The following is a 24441-nucleotide window of genomic DNA, read 5'->3' on the forward strand; positions in this document are numbered from 1 at the left end:
GATCTCTATGTAGCTCTAGTTGTCCAGGAACTTGTTATATAGAGTAGGCTGGCCTTGAACTCATAGAGGCCCACCTGCCTCTGCCCCCCTAGTGCTGGGATTAAAGATGTGTCCACCATTCTGGGCTTCCATACACATTTTTAAAAATAAACTTTTTCTGCATGTAGGTTCTAGTTTCTCCATCTATTAGGCCAAACATATCAGCCAGTACAGTTTCTCGCTCCATCATGTGGGTTCTTGAATCACATACAGGTCCTTAGGCTTGGTAGCAAGCAGCTTTGCCCTCTAAACCATCTGGCCTGTTCCACAAGTCCGCTTGGTTCTAAACCTTTGCTTTGCCTTTGAATACAACATCTCTTACATACAGGAGATCTTGGCTCTCTTGGCATGCAGTGTCTCTGGTGAGCAGTTTGAGGGAAATGTAATCCTCATTCCTTTGTGGATAACCTGGGGTTCCTGTTCCTGAAGCTGCGAATGCTCCAGTGTCAGCTCTTTGCACTCTGCTCACACTGTTTTCTGAATGAGATTCACTGGCATTGTTTGCGTGCTGCCACCCACTCTCATTGCTGGGAAGTTCCCTTTTCATGTACCCTTAATTCAAGTAATTTTCCTGTTTGTTCTTCCAGTGCTTATGCCAGATTGATGCAGGAATGTTTGTAGCCACATTTCTACTTGTTTCCTCCCCAACCCCTTCTTTTGAGACAGGGTCTCACTATATATCTCTGGCTTTCTTGAAACTCATTATATAAACTAGGCTGGCCTTGAATGCATATCTCTGGCTTACTTGAAACTCATTATATAAACTAGGCTGGCCTTGAACTCATACATCTGCTTGCTCCTATCTTCCAAGTGCTGGGATTGAAGGCTGCGCCACCACTCCTGGCTAACTTGTCTGTATTCCTATTTCTTGGTTCTGTTTAGGTTCTGGACATTTTTTTTCCCCAGTCTAAACAGCGGCTTGTCCATTTTCTTCACATCAGTGTTTTCTGTTTTGCTGGCTGGCATCTGTGGAGCTGAGTTTTCTTTCAGCAATCATCTTTCCACTTACTTATGCTCTCAAACAGCTCCCCAAACAACCTGGCATTGAGTCATAGAGACCACAGGTTCATTCTATGTTTTCTGATGTTCCGTTTTGCCTGCTCTATTAAATTTCATAGTTTTCTGTTGATTGGAGATGGGTGAGAACAGACCACATACTTAAGGTAGAATTAATTAGTCAAGGATTGAAAGTGAGATTACAGCACAGGGCGGGGCGATCTGATTCTATTTTCTAAGGAACATGCAGCTGCTGCGAACACTGTCCAAGCAAAATACCTTTTGCCAAAATCTATTTTTAAATCAAGGTATAATGCATAGGTCATACAATTCACTCTTTCAAAGTGTACATCCCAGTGACTTTCATACCTCTGTGCATAGCCACCACTGTTGCCTAGTTCCAGAACGCTGTCCCCCAAAGAAACTCCATCCAGATTTGTAATCACTCCTGCCCTCACCGGTGGAATCCAGCAGATGTGGCTCTTTGTGTGACTTCTTTCCTTTGTGATGTTTCTGAGAATCACCTGTATTTCGGCACATATTGGTACTCCATTGCATCTTACGGCTGCATGTTACTCCATTCTGTTTGTTCACCCATTTATCAGTTGAATAGCATTGAAATTGTTTCCACTTTTAGGCTATTGTTAATAACTGTGTGTGTGTCCCATGTCAGTGTCCATGACCCCATTCTCCCTGCATGTGTGTATGCTCCTGCAACCAGCTCTCTTGATAAATACCTAAGAGTTAGACCTTTTGTACAATGTGGTAATTTTGGTTAACTTTTTAAAGAACTGCCAGAGTCTTCCAAAGAAGTGCCCATTTCACATTCCCCCTGGTGACATCAAAAGGCCCTGGTTTCCAGATCCTCATCAATGCTTGATGCTCATATCCTCTGCCTTTTAGGTTATAGCCTCCTAGTGAGTGCTTTGACTAGATACTTCCCCAGTGATTAGTGATGTTAGTGTTTATTGGTCATTTGCTTTTCTTTTTGGAGAACTTTATACTCAAATCCTTTGACCACTGGATGTCGTTATGCTGTTGAGCTGTAAGAGGCCCTGATGCATCCCAACACTGAAATCTGACTGGATACATGAGTTACAGATATTTCCCTCAACTTCCTGGTTGCTGTTTCATTTATCCAACAGTGTCTTTTGAAGCGCAAACATTTAAATTTTTCTTGAAGTCCAATTAATCCATTTTCATTGTCTGTGCTTTTGGTCCTGTATCCAAGAAATCATTACCTAACACAAGAGCATGATGATTTATATGTTTTAAGAATTTTATAGTTTTAGATCTTATATTTAGGTTTTTAAAATCAATGTATGTGGACTTTGTTTCTATGTATGATATGAGGTAGGGATTCAACTTTTTCTTAACTGTTTTTTTTTTTAATTTTTAAAGTTTTATGTGTATCTGCATTTCTGTGTGTGAAGGAGGCTAGAGGAATCAGATTCACTGAAGGTGAAATTACAGGTGCTTGTGAGCTGTCTGGTGAGGGTGTTGGCACCCAAACTCAGGTCCTCTGTAAGTCCAGCAAGTGCTCTTAACCACCAAGCTGTCTCTCCCACCCCTCAGCTATTTTGTTTTTGTACATAGATAACCAGCTGTCCCAGCACCATGTGTTGAGAAGACTTTCCTACACCTTGAATTGCTTGAGCATCCTTGTCAAAGCCGGCTGGTCATAGGCATATGAATTTATTTTCAAATGTTCCATCGTACTCTGCTTATGTTTATGTGCCAGGGAGTTCTGTATCTTTACAATGAGCTTGAAATCAGATGTGGGACATCAACCACTTTGGTTTTTTTCAAGATTGTTCTGACTGGTCTGTATTCCTATATGAAATTTAAGGTGAGGTTGCTCATTTCTGCAAAGGGGCCAGCTGGGACTGTGCTGAGTCCAGAGATCAGCTGGAGTCTTACCTTTAAGGCACTATCAGTACTAACCCATCAATATGGAATGTCTTTAATTTACTTATTTCTTTAAAGTTAATGTGTGTCTGTATGTGTATGTGTGCATGTACATGTATATGTGAGAGTGTGGTATATGCTCATGTATGTGCACAGAGCTAGTGGAGGATGTCAGGTGTCCTGCTCCATCATTCTCCTCTATTTGATTGAGGCAGGGTCTCCCAGTGAAGCTGGAGTGGGGCTGCTTGCTGGCAAGCCCACGTTCTTCCTGCGTCTGCCTCCTGCAGCTCTGGGGCACCAGCACATGCAGCCGCTCTGCTTTTTGCAAGGGTGCCAGGATTTGCAATCTAGTCCTTCTGCTTGCGTAGCAAGTGCTCTGACCTACTGCGCCATCTCTCCAGCTCCCTCTTCTTTAATTTCTTTCAACAATGCTTTATAGTTTTTAATAAACAAGTCTGAACACTTGTTTTATTAAATTCACTTCTCAACATTTTTTATTGTAACTGGAATTGTTCCTTAATTTCATTTTCAGGCTGTTTATAGCAAATATGTGGTAATGCAACTGACCTTGTATGTTGATCATTTCTGTGTGTATACTGAAACCCTGATAGACCCACCTGTGTGTGTGTGTGTGTGTGTGTGTGTGTGTGTGTGTAAGAGCAGAAGTATTCCTTAATTTTGCTATACATAAGGCTGTATAGAAGTAGTTTTGCATCTTTCTTTACAGTCTGGTTAAATTTTATTTCTCCTTGTTGCCTAATTTCCCTGACTAGGTCCACTAATATTGAATAGAAGTGGGAAAAACAGTCTTGTCTTATTCCTGATCATTTGCGGATGTTTTCAGCCTCTTATCATTACATGTTAATTGCAGTGTCTTTTATTTATTTTTATGTAAATGAGTGTTTTGCTACATGTCCGTCTTTGTACCACATTCATGCCTGGTACTGCAGAGGTCAGGACAGGGGGCTGGATCACCTGGAAATGGAGTTAGGAATAGTAAACTTTGAGTGCTGGGAATTGGACCCAGGTCCTTTGCAAGAACAGCAAGTATTCTTAACTTCTGAGCCATCTCTTTAGACCCAGTTTTGGTTGAGTCTTGGTTGAGTCTTTGGTTGGTCTTCGTCTGGTTGAGAAAGTTTGCTCACATTCCTAGATTGTTGAGGATTATTATTGTTTGAAGGTGTTGGGTCTCTTTGCTATATTTGATTTTTATACATTCAGTCATCTTTTGAGTTCCTTGACAGCTTCTGCCATATTGTTAACCTCTTATGCTCAGAGTTCATATCTTCCAGAATCATTTATACTAATAGTCTATGAGTTATCCCTAAAGAGATGTCTATGATCTGAGCTCTTTTTATTCCTTGACAATCACATCATCACTGATGGTAAAGAAGCAGTCAGTGGCTAGAAATCCTTGATGAATTTCTTTGCCTCTGGCTTTGTGAAAAGCACTGGTCCCTAGCTGTTCATTCCCAACTTTGGTTTATGTCCCTGCATCTAAATACATGGTTTCTGAAGAGTTGTCCCTGGGCCAATGGCATTAGCATCACTTGGGGACATGTGGAAAATGTGAGGGAAGGAGTCCCACTGAGCCATACAGAGCCAGCCAAATTCTAGAAGAGCTCAGGGGCTGTTTTAACTAGTCCCCTAAGGGACTCTGATGCATGTTCAAACTTAAGAGTGATTAAGGATTATGATGGTGAGCTGGTTCTGGGGATGCACAGCTCCATTTCCCTCTACTCGCTTGGCTTCAGTCATTGAGTTTGATATCTTTCTTGCACAGCTTTGGCTTTCCTTTCATGTTTAGCAATATTTGGCTTTGTGTTCCACTTTGTTTGTAGTTGCCTGTTAGCAGAGCTCTGAGTGATGGAATCTGTCTATTTAGCACAACCTGCTGTCATGTGATTATTAGGGAGAGCTGGCAAACACTACAGGGTGAATAGCTCAGCTCCTGAGTTATTCCTCCTGTGTATTTCCAGCTTCGCAGGGTGTCCTGTGCCTCAGGTGTCCACCTTTTCTCACATATGGAGATGGACAGTTTTGCTTGGCATATTCAGGGATCAGGCAAGGCTCCTTGCACTGGATCATGCTTTGTGGATGTTCTAATTATTGCAGAATTCTGGGGCTCTGGTGCCCCAGAGCCTGGTGCATCCTGAGCCTGCTGTGTTCCCTGAGCATGCCTCAGTTCTTTCCCTTACAGCTGAGCTTAGGCCCACTTTTCTGCTCAGCTGCATTTCTGGGTATTTGTTCTTTGTAGTCACACAAGGCTCCATACTGAGAAGTGTCCACAGTCCATGTTATGCTATGCTGTCACTATCTTGAAATCCTAAATGATTTTGAATAAAGTTTTTTTTTTAAGATTTATTAATTATGTATAGAATGTTCTGTCTGCATGTACACCTGCACACCAGAAGAGGGCACTAGTTCTCATTATAGATGGTTGTGAGCCACCATGTGGTTGCTGGGAATTGAACTCAGGACCTCTGGAAGAGCAGTCAGTGCTCCTAACCTCTGAGCCATCTCTCCAGCCCTCAATAAAGAGTTTTAACCTTCCATTTTGCCCTGGGTCTTGCCAATTCTGTAGCCATTCCTAGCACCATCCTTCAGAACTTTTACTTTTTTTGGGGGGAGGGGGTACTGCACAGTTTTTGTTTTCAGAGGACATTCCTTCTTATTTTTCATTGCTGCTGGAGATTTATACGGAAGTATTTTCTATCCTTGGTAGAGATTTGGGGCAGAAGAAAAAGTCTGGGTCATGCAATCAATTTATTGTCTTCATTCTCCACTACTGTGATGTTCCTAAACTAGGAGAGCAGCAACATTGTGCTTCTGTGGTAGTGAAAGCTGGAGTCATTGCTCCCCGCAGAGTGGAGAATAAAGCCCCCCATCCCGCATGCATGACCATCCTTGTCCCCCACAGTTGTCATTAGAGTTCATTCTAATATGAGGCATTAGATGGGGAATGACAAAGGGATGGTATAGTTTTGGGGAGGAGGCAGGGAAAGGAAGCTGAAGCTGGAGGTCCTGTATGGAAGCTGAAGAAGTAGGGGCTTTCTTGGGAATGGCTTTGGGTCTGTGAAATATCCTAAGCATGGTAGTGATAACCTAGTTTTGGTGGAGCTCATTACAAAAAGCAAGATGGAAGGCCAGAAGAGCAGCCCAGGCCCTAGCCACTATGGGCTGGGGATTGGAAGGAGTGAACTTTAAAACCTGAAATTCAGTGGCACTCATCATTTGGGAAATAACATGTTTAGGAGGCACAGGCGAGTCTCTGCACACCAGCCTCTTTTACTAACTGAACTAATGGCTGGCCTGAGCCATTAGTTTAGGGCTCCCAAGGCCAGTAATAGGAGAGTATAGAGCACCTAGGAGCTTCAGCATTCTGTGCTATGGAAGAATTCCCAGATCCTTCCCCAGGGTCTGAAATCCTCCCCAGAAGCCACTCAGCCTTCTTTTTAAAAAATTTCCCACTAATTAATTTATTTATTCACTTTACATCCCAATCAAAGCCTCTCTCCTCTCCTCCCAGTCCCACCCTCCCACCATCTTTCCCATTCCCCCCCTCCCCTTCTCCTCAAGAAAGGGGAACCTTCTCCCCCATACCAACCCAACAGAACCAACCTCCCTCTGAATGCAGCTAGCAGCTTCTCTTGTTCTGCGTGTTTGCTGAAAGAGATCAGTTCAGAGTTAAAAGGTTTTGCTTCTCTTCTGGAGAGAGCTTGTGGTTTTCTGGAAGACTGGTGGGCAGAAGAAAAAGGTCACTTAAGAAGTCATTAGCAAGGGCTGGAAGTGTCTTCGTTGGGGGACATGCTGTGACCAAACTCCCCAGAATGTATGAACTTGGAAAAGCCAAGATTTATGGGACTACAGCCTGGAGCAGCAGTGACCCCCCAACTCCTAGCTCCCAGTCCCCAGCCTCTAATCCTGAGCCCTAAGCCCTAATCCCAGGCTCCAGCCCACAGCTCACTGCCTGCAGCCTTCAGCAGTCCCGCATAACTATCCTGCTTATTGGAGCTTCTGTTAACTTCTGTGACATAAGCAAGCTTAAGCTGAAGCAAAATGGTTGGGCCCAGGGGCCCTGGAAAGTTCTAGGCCAAGTGGGGTCTCATTTAGACAACGCTGAGCCAGCTGCACATTTGGTTAATGGCCCACGTCCTGGGAGTCTACTAATCAGGAAACCATGTTTCTCAGCTTAGATGATTCCTCTAGCATTGGTGGTGGCTCTGAGGGGAGGTAAAGCTGGTCTGGGCTGAGCGGGCAAGGCCAGCCTGCTGCTGTTGTCCCCCACCACTACGTATACATCATTTATGTTGTGGACAGTAGGCCCACCATGTTCTATAATCCTAGCACACTGGATGGTGATGGTGGTGGGGTGGCTGAGCAGGATGATTTTAATTCCAGGCTAGCCTGGGCTATACAGTTAGACCCTCTTTCACAAAACAAGGGGATTAATCAGGTTGGAGAAAGACAAGGTAGGGGAGGTGGCAAACATAATCATAAAGCATTATATATAGCTATAAAATATCAAAGAACAAAATTAATAAAGAAAAACAAATGACAATAGCAAAGAACAGACTCAACTTGGCCTACTTCAGCACCCAGTCTCACTGGGTACCTGGCTCCAGCATCACTGTAGGGGAACTAAGTCTGCAGGAACCACTGGCCAGTCTCGACACCTTTTGCTAGTAGTTCCTTCTCTGCTCTCTTCCTACCCACCCTCAGCCTCTCTGTCTTGAAGACTCTCCTCTCACCTCCTGAGCCCTCCTGGGAAGTCACAGCCTAGGCAAGGGGAAGAGGAGGGTAATGGGAGTGATAATACTCCATCAGAACTAGGGGTCGTCGTGGCCAAGTGATGGAGCCCTATTGAGTCTCTATCTTCTTATTTGTGAGGGGCCTGTTTTACACAGGTGGAAGCTACAGTTATTTCAGGTGTGGAGAGCACAGGACACCACAAAAACTCCTGCATTCCTAGGTATAGCCTGCTTAGTTTATGTAGCAGTAGCCATGCTCTTGGCTGTGAGATCTCTGAGCTTGGCTCTGCTCTCCTTCCCTAACACTCCCTTCTTCAAATCTATGCACATCCTGTGCCCCAGTATCTCAAGCTCAAAGGCCTCCTGGCTTCTCCTACTCTCTACATCCCAGCTTCCAAGGGACTCTCAGGCCCTTGCGCTACTTCTCCAGTAGATAATCTTGCTGGTGAAACTCCTGCCCCAGCTCAAGGCTGTACTTGCTTTATGGTCATGAGATCTCTGAATGGGACCAGCAGCACGTAAAGGGTGTAGGTGTGGAACTTCTGTGGCCTGGGGTGAACCTGTGGTGCTGAACCAGAATGGTGTCCCTTACCTGGTAGGTACATAAGAAATGCCAGGACATTTTTATTATAGTCAGGGCTGTTGCCAAAGCTCCAAAGAGTCCTTGGTTTGGGTTTTACTATTCTAAGTTCTGAATTATTTTATCTGCAGTTTTGTAGTTTGTGAGTGAAGTCTGACATGTCATGTACCCAAGCCTGAGGCTTTGTTGCATGTGGTCCTGCACTGCAACACCCCAAGGCCTCCCAAGATGGGTACTTTCCCTTCCTCAGTCCTATCCAGCCATCCTGTGCCACCTCTCCCCCCCCTCCAATAGGAGCCTGGGCACAGGCAAGGTGGGGGCAGATGTTTCCTCCTGTTGGGCGTTCATAGGCTGGCAGCGTCACAGTATATTCTTGAGTATAACTCAGAGGAAGTAAGCTGTTACCCATTCTATCCAGGAAGCAAGTGCTCCCTTCCTGGGGATAAGCACTCTTGTCAGTCCTGGATGGGAAGGCAGATGTATCACTCCACTCCCCAGCTGTCCATTAGGTGCAGTGGTTGGCAGAGGCTAGCAGTGGAGGACTTGGGAGATGGTGGGCTTCCAGAGTGGGTGTTCTATCTCAGAAAGTGGGGGTTCCAGACCACTGAGTCACTACTGTGCTCACAAGGAACCCTGAGTGTGAGGGAGCACATACTGGCATAGAGAGTCTTCAGAATGAAGTTGGCATCTTTGGTGTTCTTCTTGCTTTCTGGGCAGAGCCATTGCTGTTCCTTTTTCCCAGAACCCAGATAACTAATGTAGCTGGCCTCAGTGCGATAGAAGCAGCAGGATCTTGGAATGTGGAGGATATTGAGTTGCTGTTGCCCCCAAACTTGGCTTTTTTACCTATTATATTCAAAGAAATGGGCTTCCTGCCCAGGGTCACCCGCCCCTGCATCCTGCCTCCCCTGGACTTGGCATGCCTTGAGCATGGTGTTTGCTGACTGCTTGCGGCACCCTGTTTTTTTCTCTTTCTTTGGAAGCTCAAATTATGGCTCTGCTGGAGGCCTTGTGGGGCTTCAGCTGAAAATGGTCCCCCATCCCCATCCATCATGGCCAACTGCATTCATGCCCCATGCAGAGGTTTTCTTGCCCTGTGCACAGTTTTCTCTTCATCTCTGTATCACCCATGGCCCTTGGCACCATGAGTGGGAAACAGGATGTGTGACCTCATTTCTGCATTATAGAAAGTGACTTTGCCAAGATGCACCTATGCTCTGTGGCCTCAGGTGATGCTCAAGAGTGATACCTATCATCACTGTCTGATCCTGAGTTTTCTCTGGTTTCTGTCTGTATCTGGGTTACTCTCATTCCTTGAACACAGTATGTGGCCATCTCATCATGCTGGATAGAGGCCACTCCATGAAGGTCCAGGCCTCTCTTCTCCAACTGGATTCTTATTGGACACAGAATCTGTGCTGCCACTGGCACTAGAGAGCACTTTGAGTTCTCACACACATTAGCCATTGGCTCTGTTCATCTGGCTCCACTCTGTGTTGTGATGAAGACAACAGACAAGGTCATGAGCCAGTTGTCACAAGTAAATTAGTAAATAATCAGTAACAGTAAGGGCAAACTGGCATGGTGGCACATGCCTTTGATCTCAGCATGAGAAAAGCTAAGGGCAGGCAGATCTCTGAGCTCAAAGCCAGCCTGGTCTGCATAGAGTTCCAGGCCAGAGAGGGCTACATAGTGAGACCCTGTCTCAAAAATAAACAACAACAACAAAAGGCAGTCCTCACAAAGTGAGTGTTTGTTAACTGCCTGCCTGTGTTTTAAGAGCTCCAAGTACTCACTGTATACTCATCCTCTGAGTAAGTTACCAGTGTGACCCTCGATCCTAGAAGACTGTGGCACATGGCTATGTAGACACAGGCTCCCATGGACACAGTAAGTGAAGGACAGATAGTGTTTGACCTCGAGGCTTTCTGTATCTAGAGCATCTCTAGAGAGCATTGTGTCCATACAGTTTTGTAGGAATGAAGCTCAGAGAGTGAGAGGCAGGTGTGTCGGGTCACACAGTGGGTTGGTGTGAACCAAATCCTAGCCTTCAGACCCCAGTTGGATGCTCTATCCATTCTGAGGAGGAGAGAAACAGGGACTTTGATCCAGGTGACATGAGCCCTGGAGGCAGATGTGGCAGGCAGAGGCCGTGGAAACAGGGACTGTGATGGTGATGTCTTGGATCACAACTGTAGAGTCAGATACATTTGGAAGAGGAGTCACAGCAGGACTGGCTGGGAAAACAGAAATATTTTCCTGATGGCATTGCCCTGGAGTCCTGTGGGGGAGGGGACAGGGCAGCCTCACATGGTCTAGGAGATCTTGGCGGGTGTGTGTGTGTGTGTGTGTGTGTGTGTGTGTCCTGCCTTGCCCTGAACACTTGCTTGGAGAACCAGGTTGCTTCTATGTATTGGGGGTGGGGCAACTCAGAGTTACTCAGGAAGTCCTAGTCATGGAGAATGTGGGATGTCCACAGAAGCCAGAGGCAGCAGGATGCACTGACCCAAAACTGAGGAGAGAAGCTTGGGTGGAGGGAAATCTAAAACTGCTGCCTAAACACAGTGCCCAGCTCAGACCCTCATAGGCGCAGTGAAGGGAAAAGAGGCAACACCTGTCAGCCCTGCCCCATAAGGTAGGAGAGGAGAAGAGGACCCAGCTACGGGAAGGCTAAGGTCAAAGGCATCACAAAGGAGCTAACCAGTACTCACCAATGGTGTCTTCTGGGGGCTTAGGGCTGGGTCTCACACAAAGGTGGGAAACTTGAGTGATGCCCCTGCCACCCTTGGCTCTGGAGTGGCACTGGCAATTGCCAGCAGCTCCCCAGGGAGTGCTGCATCGCTGCAGCCAGACCAGGGATCCAGCTGCTCATCTCCTTCTTGTTTCCACAGGAGACGGGGCCACAGCGTGCACGTCCAGCATCTTGCAGGAGAAACAGCGTGAGTTACACCTGGCCCCATGGAGCCCTTTCCTTCCATTAGATGAGTGGTGGCCCCCGGGTCCCCTCTCTGGCTTAGCATTCCAAGGGTGAAAGGTTCTCCCCCATCTTGCTCCTAGGCAGGAACGGAAAGCCTAGGGCCCCTCAGCCTGGATTTAGGCAGCTTTCCTGAGACCCTGGGGTTTCTAAGCTGATAATGCTGGGTAGTTCTGCTGTCAGAGCTGGCGCTATGGCAAGAGGCTGAAGACTGTGATAGGGCAGAGCAGACAGGACCACTGAAGGTTTGGTGACTGTCCTTTTCCTGGGGATGGAGACTGGGAGGGACTGGGAAGGCAGACTTCTTGAGCCTTGTTGGACATCAACATTTGGATGCCAACTTGCAGCAGACATAATTGGCCCTGACCAAGATCAGAGTGAATGAGGTCGCTCAAGGCTGTGCTCCAGAGCATGCTCCCTTTAAAATATGTTCTACTTTCCAGATATTGTGATTGTGTGTGTGCATGTGTGCACGCATGAGGTAGAGACATCTCTCTGGAGTTGATTCTCTCCTATCATGGGTTCTGGGAATCAAACTCAGGTTCAGGCTTGCACAGCAAGTGCCTCTACCATTTAGTTGAGTGATCTCACCAGTCCTAGACATGCTGCTCCTTAAGATTCCCTCCCAGAATGGCTGACTCTGCAGTCAGGATCCTGGGATTGAATTCTGGGGTTTCCTGATGTCTTGATTTCTTCTGCCAGTTTTCTTAGGAAGGTGGGTATGGGATTGGATGTGCCAAGGTCATGTCAGCATGCTGACCACATGTCCCATGGACATACCAGGTAGATTTGGTGGGCAGCATCTGTGTCAGATCTTGTCTTTAATATGGCAATATTGACTTCCATATAAGGCTGAGTTTGGAACAAGGGCTCGGAACTCCTTCATTTTTCTGCCTGCTGTTCTGCTTATAGCTATTGCTTTGGGAAGGCTCGACCCATTTTGCTTCCTAGCTCTCCAGGCCCCAGCCTGAAACCTTCCCTTAAGCTCTCTCCTCCTCAGCTGAGCTTCTGTGGAGGGTGTGTCGACACCAGCATCCACAACCGGTGGTCCCCAATGTCACAATGCAGACAAAGGCACTGCTGCCCTGAACAGCTGGTGACTGTGAGCCTGTCAGGAGCAGCCCCAGGCTCTTATCTCCATCATATCAGCAAACAGAAAGGACAAGGTGCCAGGAAAGAGAGGCAGACAAATTTGTGCCTGCAGGTTCTTAATTTATAGAGCTGACAGCGTGGTGACACAGAGACTAAGGCCATTAATGAAAAGAGTTGGTTACAGAATTTGCAAGCCACTACAGTGGCAAGCAGGGAGTGATGGAGGCCCTAGCCCTGGCTGCAGTTTGTGTGTGTTTTGGGTAGGTGGGTGGAAGTTCTTTGGAGAAGGAGGGCAGGAGAACAGCTTGTGACTGGTGGTCTAAATAATGACAGGGTTTTCACTCTGCTGGTCCCTAGATATCTGGCACCTGGCCCTGGTTGCCTCAGGGCAGAAGAAGACAAGCTTGGTGGCTGGGTATGGATTGAGGTGTGGCTGGCTGGTTTTGAAAGGCATATTCATAGGCAAGTTTGGTTTCTGTCTGAATTAGCCCATTTAGGATTGCCCGTGTCTCACTGACCAGGACATGTGGAACCGCCAAGAAGTAAAACAAAACAACAGCCCCCTCTCCCCCATTGTAAATTGTAAGGGTGGGAAGAGCCCAGATCAACTGTACTGGGATTCCTTGTTTGTTTATTTTATATTTATTTTAGAGACAGAGTTTCACTGTATAGTCCGAGCTGGCCTCCAACTTTTGCCAATCCTCCTGTCTCAGCTTCCCAAGTGCTGGGAGTACAGGCACGTACCATTATGACTTGCTGCTGTAGCAGTCACTTGGAGGTGAAAACTAGCCACTTGCAATAGGCTTTGTCCCCAGGAGGTAGGTCACAGCTCCCTTTACCCACGTCCCCACATACACAGTTGAATTGACAAAATGCTTAGTGTCTCCTGAGCCTCCCTGGGGAAACACTGAATTTCAGTAGCAGCAAAATCTTTTTTATTTCATGGTTATAGATTTTGGTCAAAATTATATTGCTGAAAGCTGCCATTGTATCTTGCTCCTTGAGGATATTTTTATGAAGGAAAGAATATCAGTTGTTGTGCACAAGAATTTTAGAGCCATAAAATCTATATCTCGGAGGCCGACTGGGCCAATGCTACCCAAGCTGAAATCCAGTATGTTGGGAAGGGAGGGGACTTACATTGTACCATGCTTTTCTATGACGGCAAAAGTCTTTAGCTGAGAGCAAAGCTTTTCACATAGCTCTACAATTATGTCCTGCCAACAATTTCAGACATTAAAATCATTTTTCTTTTATGAAGTGATGTTGGTAATTTATGGTAATGTGTTTGTTTATTTTTAATCCTAAATGGGCAAAATAAAAGTTTGTGACCTGAATTTAAAAAGGCTCTATCCATGGGTTATGTTTAGACTTGGGTGTTTTAAAACTCTGAAAATAAGATACTGCTCTGGGCGATCCGCCTGGGAGTGGCGCTGTGCTGTCAGGCTTTAAAGGTCTGCGGTTTGCAGCCTTGTGTTTCTCTTTAGTTACGGTGACGCTTTGGGCAAGTTACCTAACCCCTCAGAGTCTCGTTATATGTATTGTATGTGGAAAGATGGCTGAACTCTGCTTTCTTGGTTGGCTGTGTAAGAGGTGCATGGGAAGGGTCTTGTAATTCTCAATTATACCTTGCATTTGCATAAGCTTTCACAGCTGGAAGCCCTGGGCCAGCTGTGAGGGTACATCTTATGAAGCTCAGTTGTGTTGTGGCTTATCCTATGGCTGCCTGGTTTGCCGTCATGGAAGCAGTGTTTTTCCTCTGTTATGGTTAGGATATGAAGAGCAACTAGTTCCACCCCCAGTGCCCCTCCCCTCATCCTGTAGCCATGGGGTCATAGGAAGAAGGCTTGGTCTCCACCTGGAGCATCCAATCACTGAGAAGTGATGGATTTATAATGTGATATTGTCACTGGGAGGTGGCAGCAATTACAGGAGTCATATTCCTGGGGGTTCTATCTTGTCCCTAGCTTCTTGCCCCCCAGCCCCACCCCTTCCTGACCACCTTGAGGTGAACAACTTTGTAATTTCACATCTTTCTGCCATGATGTTCTACCTCAGCACAGCACAGATATATCTAAGTCCCAATAAACCCTCACACGGTTACAGTGTTTCTCCTTGACAGTCTGTCACAATAACAAAAAGCTGGCTAACTGGTAGGAGATTGCTAGGCCTATGTTTAGTACCTCTGGTACTTGTGTGTTCAGGATCCCCTGATGCTTGTGGCTTCCACACAGTCCTGGCATTCCCTGCTATTGGACAGATGGTCTGGAAGCCCACGACCACTTGTGCTATTTAGAACCAAGTGGAAAGAAACTGGGGAGCACTCTCGGTGTGGGGACAGGATAGGGGTATGGACTCAGGAGCAGGGGGCCTGGGCCATTCCTTTTAGTTTGCCTTGCAGTCATTGCCAGGACTGGGGCCCAGCCCTCTCTTCTGTTGGCACATGGAGTCCCTGTGGGTCTGTTATTTGAGGTATTTCTGCTGCTGCCTCTTTGCCACTTTGTTTCCTTTGTCCACATCTCTTTGTGTTTCTGCCTGTCACTGCCTGATGATCACAGGGACATTTTCAGATACTTTCCATGTTCCCGAGTGAGCACTTCCCTGGATGTGGGTCCTGAGGGACCAAAGCTCACTGCTCTATTTTTCTCTTCAGAGAGAAAAGTACCATTCTCCACAAATCCAAAGTTCAAACCCCGGCTCCTTTTCCATTTTTACCACCACTTTGCCAAATTGGACCCCAGGGCAGCACACTGCCTCCAGCAGAACTTCGGCTCACCTCCTTCACTCTGCCCTATCCCTTATCTGAAGGAAGCCCAGGCTTCTTTTGCCTAGCCTGCCCTGGCAGGCCTCCATGCTGGCCTCCATGCCTCCAGCATGTCCTTAAGAGTGGCAGCGAGGCCTTTGTAGGAAACCTGGGCCTTCTAGCCATGTTGGCCTTACTCACATGCTGCTCAGTTGCTCCCTGATCCCTGTCTGCCCCCCTTTTCCTCCCATCGGGGTTTCTCCTCTGTTGCAGTTTGGATGTTAATTGTGTGTGCACATAACTCCTGTCCTTTCTAGCAAATGAACTCCTATGGCACATGCTTCTCACAGGAGAATGGGGAAGTCCAAGATTCACCATCTCAGTATCCCTGTGGAGGAGAGAGGCACCCCCTTTCCTGGCAGATGAAGGATGCAGGTCCCTAGGGAGCCTCTCTCACTTCCCCTTCATGGCTGCAGAGACCGGAAGACACGTCCTGTACTTGCCATAAGCTTCCCGCATCATCTATAGGACATGAAGCCCACTGCCTCTACTCATACACCACACAAGTGTCATGTGGGAATATGAGACATTGATCCCAAAGACCTCCCCTGTCACTCTGACTCAGTAGCTACTTGGTATGGTGGGAGCTTCCCAGGCTTTCCTTTCTGATACCCATTAAATCTGGATCTTGGAAGGGCTGAAACCATGATTTCAGGGTCACAATGTGAAAACAAAGATGAACTGGAGCAGTTAACTTCTAAGGAAGGCAGGCATTCTGTTCTCTGTCCTCCACCAACGTCAGGGTTTAAACATGCCTGCTCAGTCTGGATCTAAGTTGCCTTCTTTGCAGTTGCCTCAAGTACTGGGGGAAGTACTCTGCCCATCATGTCACACAGTTTCTTTCTGAAGGACCAGTTTCGTTACCACTCATCAAACCTCCCCTCCATCCCCACCTCTCTGGGTCCAGACTGTTTGTAAGGGGGGACATGTGAGGACTTTGGAAGCTTCCTCTGCATGGAAAAGTTTTACCTACTGTAGCCCACAGCGTTGGGCCTGGCCTATAGGGCATACAACAGGAACTTGACACACTGGCTGTCAACTGGCTTTCCCAAGGGCCAATGCATGTGGGAGAGCTAAGCACAGCCATGTTTGCAGATCAGGGTGGGTGCTTCCTAACTTCCTCTAGTCCCCAGACCAGAACCTGGCAGTGATCAATACTAGTTTTTGGTCCCAGACTGACTCTGCATCTTCATCCTTACCCTAACCTCTGTTAAGCCTAAATGTATTCGGGGGCTGAGTCCAGACACTGGCCCCTGGCTCTAGTTTGAGCTTGGATCCTCAATTTAAATGGAAATGATGAAGGCATCCTGGCATCATCTTCCCCACTGGACAAGGTTGCTGTTGTACCCCATTGCCTAGGCTTCCTTCCCTACAAACCTGTAGATCATAGTCCACTGGGATGACTCCCAGGCACAGTGTGCAAAGCCCCTTGTCCACAGCTGGTCTCCCCTCCTCCGCCTGGTAACTGGTATCTTTTCCTGGCCTGTGTGGGCAGCTTGCTGAGCACAGCTGCAGACAGGCTATATTTAGCCGGCTTTAATGAGCTCAGGGTGGCAGACGTCCGCCTTGGGAGCACTTTTCTTGCATGTGTGCGTATGTTTGGGCCTGGCATGCTCCCTTCCTTTGTGCTTGTACACGAATGCATCCCCCAACCCTTTGGTTGTGCACTAGTATGTGGCAGTGAACTGGTTTGCTTGTTTACCTGGGGCTGGTGCATGCTTGTGTGCACAGTTGCAGGTCTCTGCAAAGCCTCTCTGTTGTGTTGGGGCTGTGCGCAGTTCTGACGCTTGTGCAGAATGGGAACAAATCATTAGTTTGTTCACTTGTTTGTTGAAGAAATATTTAATCATGAATACCTTTATTAGCCAGGGCCATGATAGTCTCTGGGGATAAAACAGAGCAGAGCCTAATGAACATAGTCTATCTGTTAAGGATGTTATAGTCCTTAACAGAGCTTTCCCTCTAGCCAGTCCGGGACCTCTGACTGAGTCACAGGCTGCATTCTACATCTCTGTGAGCTCACGGTATCCTCGGTTGGGAGCTGGTGGAGAGCCCTCAAATAACTATAGAATTACAATTGTGGGCTGAAGAGATGGCTCAGAAGATAATGGTGCTTACTGCCAAGGCAGACAACCTAAGATTTATCCTTGGAACTAGCATGGTAGGAGAGAATCAATTGCATGTGCATACTCATGTGTACATGTGTGTGCATGAACACACACACACACATTTGTAAGGATTTCTGGGCTAGAGAGTTGGCTTAGCATTTAAGAGGACTGGCTTTTCTTCCAGAGGACCTGGGTTCAATTCCCAGCACCGACATGGCAGCTTCAACCATCTCTAACTCCAGATCCAGGTACTCCAACACCCTCTCCTGGCCTCCACAGGCACAGGCATGCAGGAGCACACAGACACACCTGCAGGCAGAATACCTACAACACTAAATAAAAATTAAAAAAATAAAGACAATTGTAAAGATTTGTTCCAGGAAAGAGATTTATGCTGCTTTTTGGGGAAGGGAGGGAGAGGATGAGACATGCTCTCCTCTCAAGGAGAAAGGAACATGGATGTTTCTGTAAGAAATGTGGGCACATGGGCAGTATGAAAAAGTCCAGGCATAAGAAACAGAGGTACAAGGGCCCCGTAGTGAGAGGGATGTTTGCCAACTGCCTGAAAGGCAGAAATGGCTGAGTTTGGAAGAAAGGAGGAAATGGTAGTAGAGGTAGGCAAAGTAAGGGCTGTGGGAAGACTGTGGTTGACAAAGAAGTGTGAAGCAAGAAGAAAGGTGGGCCTAGAGGATACCGTGAGCTCACAGAGATGTAGAATGCAGCCTGTGACTCAGTCAGAGGTCCCGGACTGGCTAGAGGGAAGGCTCACAAACCACATGGCAGGAGGAGAGCCTTGCAAAGAGATCAGTTCACAGATGACCCAGTTGGCATCCATAAGGGCAGCTTCCTGAAGAGTTCCCGGCACAGGAGCACCCCTCCTTTCCTCAGTTCTCCTATAGCAGCTCCCATGGCTCAACATTACCAGAAGCCATGGAGCCTTCTCTTCAGGGGCAGGACTAAGGGTGTTAGGTCGGTGGGATGGAGCGGTGGAGAGCATTTGAGCAGACCACTGACTTGGTGTGGCGAAACCACAGAGAGCATGAGTTTGGGTTCCCACCTAGCTGAGCAGAGGAAGGGCCCTTCTTTGTGAGCACACAGGGATCTCCTTCCCTAATTTTTCTGTCACTGTCCCTGGGGATCTGCGTCTCCTCCAGCACTGATTGGTGTGTGCAGCCCTGCGTGCTGCACATATGAGCAGGCCCACACTGGAGGCACAGTGACCTTTAACCCAGCCTCTGGTCTCTTTTTTGTCTCCATCTGTAGCTCTCAGTGGATTCCTGGGTCTCAAGGTATCCAGGCCTTGGGAGTTCCCCTCCCTCATGGAATTGCGAAGGGCCCAGCCCAGGTCTCCATCCTCCCCTCAACTGGGTTGGTGAGGCGGGAACCTTTTATTTCAACTTGAAGATTCCTATTGGGTGATCAAATCATCTTTTCCTGCTAACAAAGGGAAAACATGAGCTGGGGAGCTTTGCCATAAACCTTGAGGCAAAGGAGAAGTTGGAACAGACAGAAAATATAAAGTCGTATCTCAGAAAGGAAAAATAAATCACATTGTTACGTGCACATTGAAAATATTCTTAGTTTTGATCTTTTTTTTTTTTCTCCTGAGTAGGCCATGCATGAACAAGGTAAAAACTCAAAAGGCATGAATGATGACGCATGCACCTCCCTCTCTCCCTCTCTGTGCCTAGCTTGGCTCACCCAGCCCTTCTTCACAGACGTGAAGAGGATGACGAGTGTTTCATGTCCCAATCCAGACTCTGCAAACATGAACATATCCATAAATATTCACTTCCATATATATTTTTATATATACCCCACGCAGATGGGAGCAGTTGGTGTGCATTTCCCCCCTTGTCTTCTGTGGATAATATACCATGATTCCCTTCCTGTTTCAGAAAATTTACAGCACTTAGATTTGTTGATCTTGGCCTTGAGTATGTGCTAGATCTCTGTGATATGTTTTATTTAGCTTGTCCACTATAGGCCACTGCCATCATTCAGTGCTGTAAGCAGCTGTGGTTAATGGGGTACTTGTAACGTGTTTGCCACGTGGACTTGGCCTTGCTGGGTCACTGTCAGATGGCCCTCTTGAGAAGTTGCATTGGTTTTCACTCACACCAGAAAGGAATGCAGAAAACCTGCTTTTTCACAGGGTGTTGGTAGTGGCTGATCTGAGAAACACAAACAAGGAATTGTGGGTGATTTCAGTAAACTTTAGGGTTCTCAGCACCTTTTTATGTGTGAGAGTCATTTCCTGTTCCTTGTCTAGGAGCCCCAGAGATTAGGAAGAATGGCTGAAGAGGGCTTGGGCTGGATGAGGTGGCTGCATTCCATTGTGAGAGTGTGGACTTCCAGGCAAGCAAGTCCAGGGATGACTAGACAAGGAATATTCAGACTCCACTATCCCAGTAAGCTCCTGTACCCAATGACAGGGAGTGCCTGTTTTCCCTCCCACCTCTGGCTCTTTGTGTGGGGACAGGGCTGTGGAAGAGGAGACATTGGAAAACTGCAGAGATGACCCCTTTCTTACTCCCTTAACTTTAGGAAGAAAGAAGTCTGACTTGTGGCCTGGTTCAAATCCTGTGCATATCAGTTGTTTGAGCACACAAGCCTGTGGGGACATTCTATACTCAAGCCTTCCACTCCATCTGGAGAAAAGTCTGTAAACTTTTCCAGTCTTGGTTTTCTCTGTGAGATGGTTAGGACATCCTGGCTTCTCAGGAGAACGTGAAGATTGTCCTAGCCACAGGGTGATGACTGGGCACTTGAGAAGAGACCTGTGTTAAGTACAGTAGGCTCAGTGAGGACACCAGGGCTAGGGCTGCCACACCCTTCTGGCCATCTCAAGATGGTGGCTTTCTATCCCTGACATGGGTTTCCTTAGCTGAGTTGTTTCTTTGAGCTGTTCATTTGTTGGGCTCATTTATGATACCCAACAGCATGTTCTTAAGAGCTGGAGAGATGCTCAGAGGTTAAGAGCACTGGCTGCTCTTCCTAGAGGTTCTGAGTTCAATTCCCAGCAACATGGTGGCTCACAACCATCTGTAATAATATCTGGTGTCTTCTTCTGGCCTGCACGTGTACATGCAGATAGAACATTGTTTACATAATAAATAAAATATTAAAAAAAGAGGTAGGGTCTAGGGCCCAGACCCTTGTCAGGATCAACAGTCAAGCTTTCATCTGGCTAGGATCCATTTAAAGCCACTGGTTCACTGAAGGTCTATACACAAGACCTGGTAGCTAGGCAAAGTCAGGTGGATACAATTGGGTTTTGATCCTGAGAGGGTTAACAAGGCACAGGATCCTCCCCCTAACCCTGAATGGACATTCCATCCCAGCATCCCTACCAAGTGGATATTGCATAACTTGCTTATATAACCTGGGTGGAGAACTCCCTGCCTGCAGGCCAGCATAGGCCACTGTGAACAGCTATAACACTTCCAAAGTGTGCTCAACCCAGAGATACTCACCCTGCCATGACATGTTGCCCTGCCCTCCATTCCCTTGGCTCAAACGTGGCTCAGCATGCATCTATAAGTGGCTTTGCAGTGTAGATCTGTGGTTTGGCTCTTCACTGTGGATCTGTGGTGTGGAACTACAGTGTGGATTTATTGAGTGATCTGTAGCATGGGTCTCTGGAGTGGTTCTGTGCTGTGGATCGATAGTTTGAATCTGCAGGGTGTATCCACAGAGTCAGTACGTCTGGTGGGGAATATATGGCTCTGCAGTGTGCAGCAGCAGCATTAATTTCTGTTGTAAATCTGCTGTGGAAATCAGCATGGAGTTCTACAGCATGGACCTGCAGGTGGATTCTGCAGCCTGGGCATGCACTGTGGATCGGCATTCCCACTTGGGTCCACTTTTTTTCAATTGGGCCACTAGACTTTCTACAGCTTTCCTGACAACTTAGCAGGCTCCAGATATGTCTTCAGTGTGGCCTGAAGTCCTCATATTGAACTGTAATTCTGGTTTGGGAAATCTCATTGTGTAGCCCTGAATTATGTGACTAGACTTGGACAAATGGCCTAGAATGTGGCCATTTTTAGACATGTGACTTAGACTTGGTCACATGACTAGGTTTTTGCTCACATGATCCTTCAAGCTTGAAATCATTTTTGTAGATGGCTTACAATCATCTATAAAAAGATCTGGTGTCTTCTTCTGGTGTGCAGGTGTACATGCAGATAGAATATTGTATACATAATAAATAAAATATTTAAAAAAATAGCTCCCAGGAAAGGTTCATTGGATAGGAAATTTCTCTGTTTTCTGAGAGTCCAGGAACTTTCTGGAAAAGACCTGTGACTTTCTCTGCTTTCTGCTGGCTTGTCTGCATTGTGCTACAGGAGATCAGGAGATCAGGCCACACCTATTGTTTTGGCTCAGGGTTTCATAGGTGTCAGTTTACGATCTGGAGCCTGGGTGGCACAGTGTTGGGAAGTGTGGTGGAGAACCTACTGCTGTCCAGGAAGCAAAAGGAAGGACAGGAAGGGGCTGGAGGTCCCAGAGACAGTTCAAGGCCACGGTGCTTCCTCCCACCAGACCCCATTTCCCAGTAGAACTGCAGCTTGGGGACCAAACCTTCAACACATGGGCACTAGTGGGACATTCAAGATCTATTTTAGAGTGAGAGAACAAAGCCATTTGGTTGGTGCAAAACTGTGCTTCTATACGCATGAGTGATTCTATGTCTTATAGGCATTTATTTCCCTTTCAGGACAGGCTACATGGTCGTAGGCTATGTCAGAAAGCTGACATAGCTCAGTTCAACCTATAGGTAGCTGGTAGAGGTGATAGTCACTGCCAGGGGACTGGCAGGATGGAAAATGAAACTGGGTCCCAGCATGAGTGGCAAGAGAGTGGGGACAGATGCTTTGCTTGGGGAACCAAGCACGTGGGTGCTGACCTTGGCTTTTGTCTCTGGAGCAGTGTGGCACATATGGTAATTAGAAGGGCTGATCATGATCTGTGATTTCCAAGGGTATGATTATGCAAAAATAGCTTCTATTCTTCTGCCAGCAGAAGGAGCCATGGTGAGCAGGGTGGGTCACCATCCCAGAGCTGGGGCTGGCAGCAGACACTGAAGTAGCTGGCCTGCCTCAAAGCCCATCATAAAACATTGTCACAAAACCAGCTTACCTGCCCTAAGTCTAGGCCTAGTAGGAACCTAGGCCATGCAAACAGAAATGAACAGGTGGTAGAAAGAAACAGGTGGCTGATGACCAGGCCCTGGGGCCATTTGCAGGTGGCTTTCCACCACCCAGGATCCTTTGCTAGCATCTCATCCCCCAAAAGCCTGGGGATTCTCCAGCTGTGGAACAATGCACAACTCAGGAGGTACTCACATTCCCAGAGCAACTAAATTCTAGCTCCTCCAGGGACTTGCTTAGGGAATTATGCTTCCCAGAAGGGGGGGGGGGCTTTTCCCTGAACCTGGTGTCTCCAGGGGCTTGAGCAGCTCAGAGAGGCTGTGTAGCTGTGAACACCTGGGAACATCACTTTTAAATAGTTCTTACAAAAATGCCAGATCCTAAAAGTTGATAAGTTCTCCTTTTACCATGCCTCTAGTTTAAGAGAAAATAAAGTAACCCTAGCAGATCAGCATAGTGAGATAACCATCATGGTCTAGGAGACTTGCCAGAAAAAGTGGCAATTTTGAATTGAGTTTTGCAGAATACATAGGAGTTTTCAGGTCTACAAAGGCAGGAAAGGCTCAGAGGCACAAAGTTCATCATAAGCAAAAGTGACAAGAAGTAGAAGAGTTCTGTCCTGTGGGAGAATCAGATTCAGATTATTGTGGGAAGTTCTTAAAAGGACTGGCTTTACTGGGTGTGGAGGTACATGCTGTAATCTCAGGATGCAAAGGGCTGATGCAGGCCCCATGTGGTGGCACACATCTTTAATCCCAGAACTTGGGAAGCAGAGGCAGGTAGATCACTGAGTTTGAGGCCAGCCTGATCTACAAAGCAAGTTCCAGGACACCAGGGCTACATTGAGAAACCCTGTCTCAGGAGTTAAAAAAAAAAAAAAAAAAAGGCTGAGGCAGGAGGATTGCCAAGGACTGGAAGCAAGCCTGGAATACATAGTGACAGCAACAATAGCAAAAAGCAAAGCCTCAGGGGGACAGACAGAGGGCAGGCAACAGGGCAGTCTTAAGGCTACTTGTCAGCTTGTTCACAGAGGCCTCTGCTATCCTGCCAGTGACTCTGGTCCTGGCAGGAAGTACTTAAGGGACCAGAGTCTGTATCTACCGGGCAAGATCTCCTGTCCCCCTGGCTGAGAGTGCAACATCTGTGGCTCTACGCAGGAAGCAAACTACATAGACCCCAAATGCAGAAGAAGGGAGACACTTCCTGGTGGGAAGGCAGGGAAGTGATACTGCAGATGCCCCTACCCATCCTCTAGCCCTCAGCTCTTATCCCTACTATTGAGAATTGCTCCAGCGTCATCGATGGCCAAGATGCCAAGTGCATCCACCCATTCCAAGAGTGTTGTGTGGGCCCCAGGGAGCTTATACTAGGCAGTGAAGATGCAGGATTCAGCCCTCACCTAGCAGAGGGCATGGTGCCTGGGAGACAGCAGGACCCTCATGTCTTCCCTGCAAGTTATTTATAGCCACGCAATGGTAATTTGTGGCAATCACAGCATTTAATCCTGTAATCACACTGCAAGCAGGCACCCAGCCCAGTGAGGTCGGTGAGCCTGCCAGGACTTGGCATCAGGACAGGGAGTGTGGAGGCGGTGGGTGATGTCCCTATCAGCCTCCATCTTATCTTGTCAGCTATGCCCCACCCCCTGCACCATAAATAATAAGAATAACAATAGCATCCAACACATATCAGAGGTGTCATATTCCATGCCTTGTTCTAAAGCCATAGGAACTCGCTTACCCTCATTGCTGCCCTATAAGGGAGTCATGTTACTACTGTGGTGAGAAAACAGGCTTAGGTCACACAGCTGGTAAGAGCTGTGTCTTTGGTTTCAAAGCCTATGGTTTTGGAGACTGTAGTCTTAGAAGTGAAGATGACCCATCTACCCCCTTTCCACCCCTGCTCTTGACCTCAGCCCTGCTGACACTCTGTGTTCCTCCATGCACCTGCTCCAGAGGAGCACTCATGCTCAAGAGGCCACACACACAAGGCTACTTTTTACTTTGTGTTGGTGTTGGCCTCTTTCCCAGCACT

General features: G+C 47.2%; 1 protein-coding gene across 4 annotated transcripts in view; it reads left to right on the top strand.

Annotated features, from left to right (window-relative positions):
* Pitpnm3 (PITPNM family member 3) overlaps window positions 1–24441 on the top strand; it is an 84742-nt gene that overhangs the window by 30129 nt on the left and 30172 nt on the right. For all 4 annotated transcript variants that reach the window (XM_060363360.1, XM_060363358.1, XM_060363357.1 and 1 more), the window contains one exon: window positions 11166–11213. In XM_060363360.1, coding sequence (XP_060219343.1) covers window positions 11166–11213 — 48 coding nt within the window. The remainder of the gene's footprint in view (window positions 1–11165; window positions 11214–24441) is intronic.

The sequence above is a fragment of the Meriones unguiculatus genome, chromosome 11 (genome assembly GCF_030254825.1).
Source record: "Meriones unguiculatus strain TT.TT164.6M chromosome 11, Bangor_MerUng_6.1, whole genome shotgun sequence".
Classification (NCBI taxonomy): domain Eukaryota; kingdom Metazoa; phylum Chordata; class Mammalia; order Rodentia; family Muridae; genus Meriones; species Meriones unguiculatus.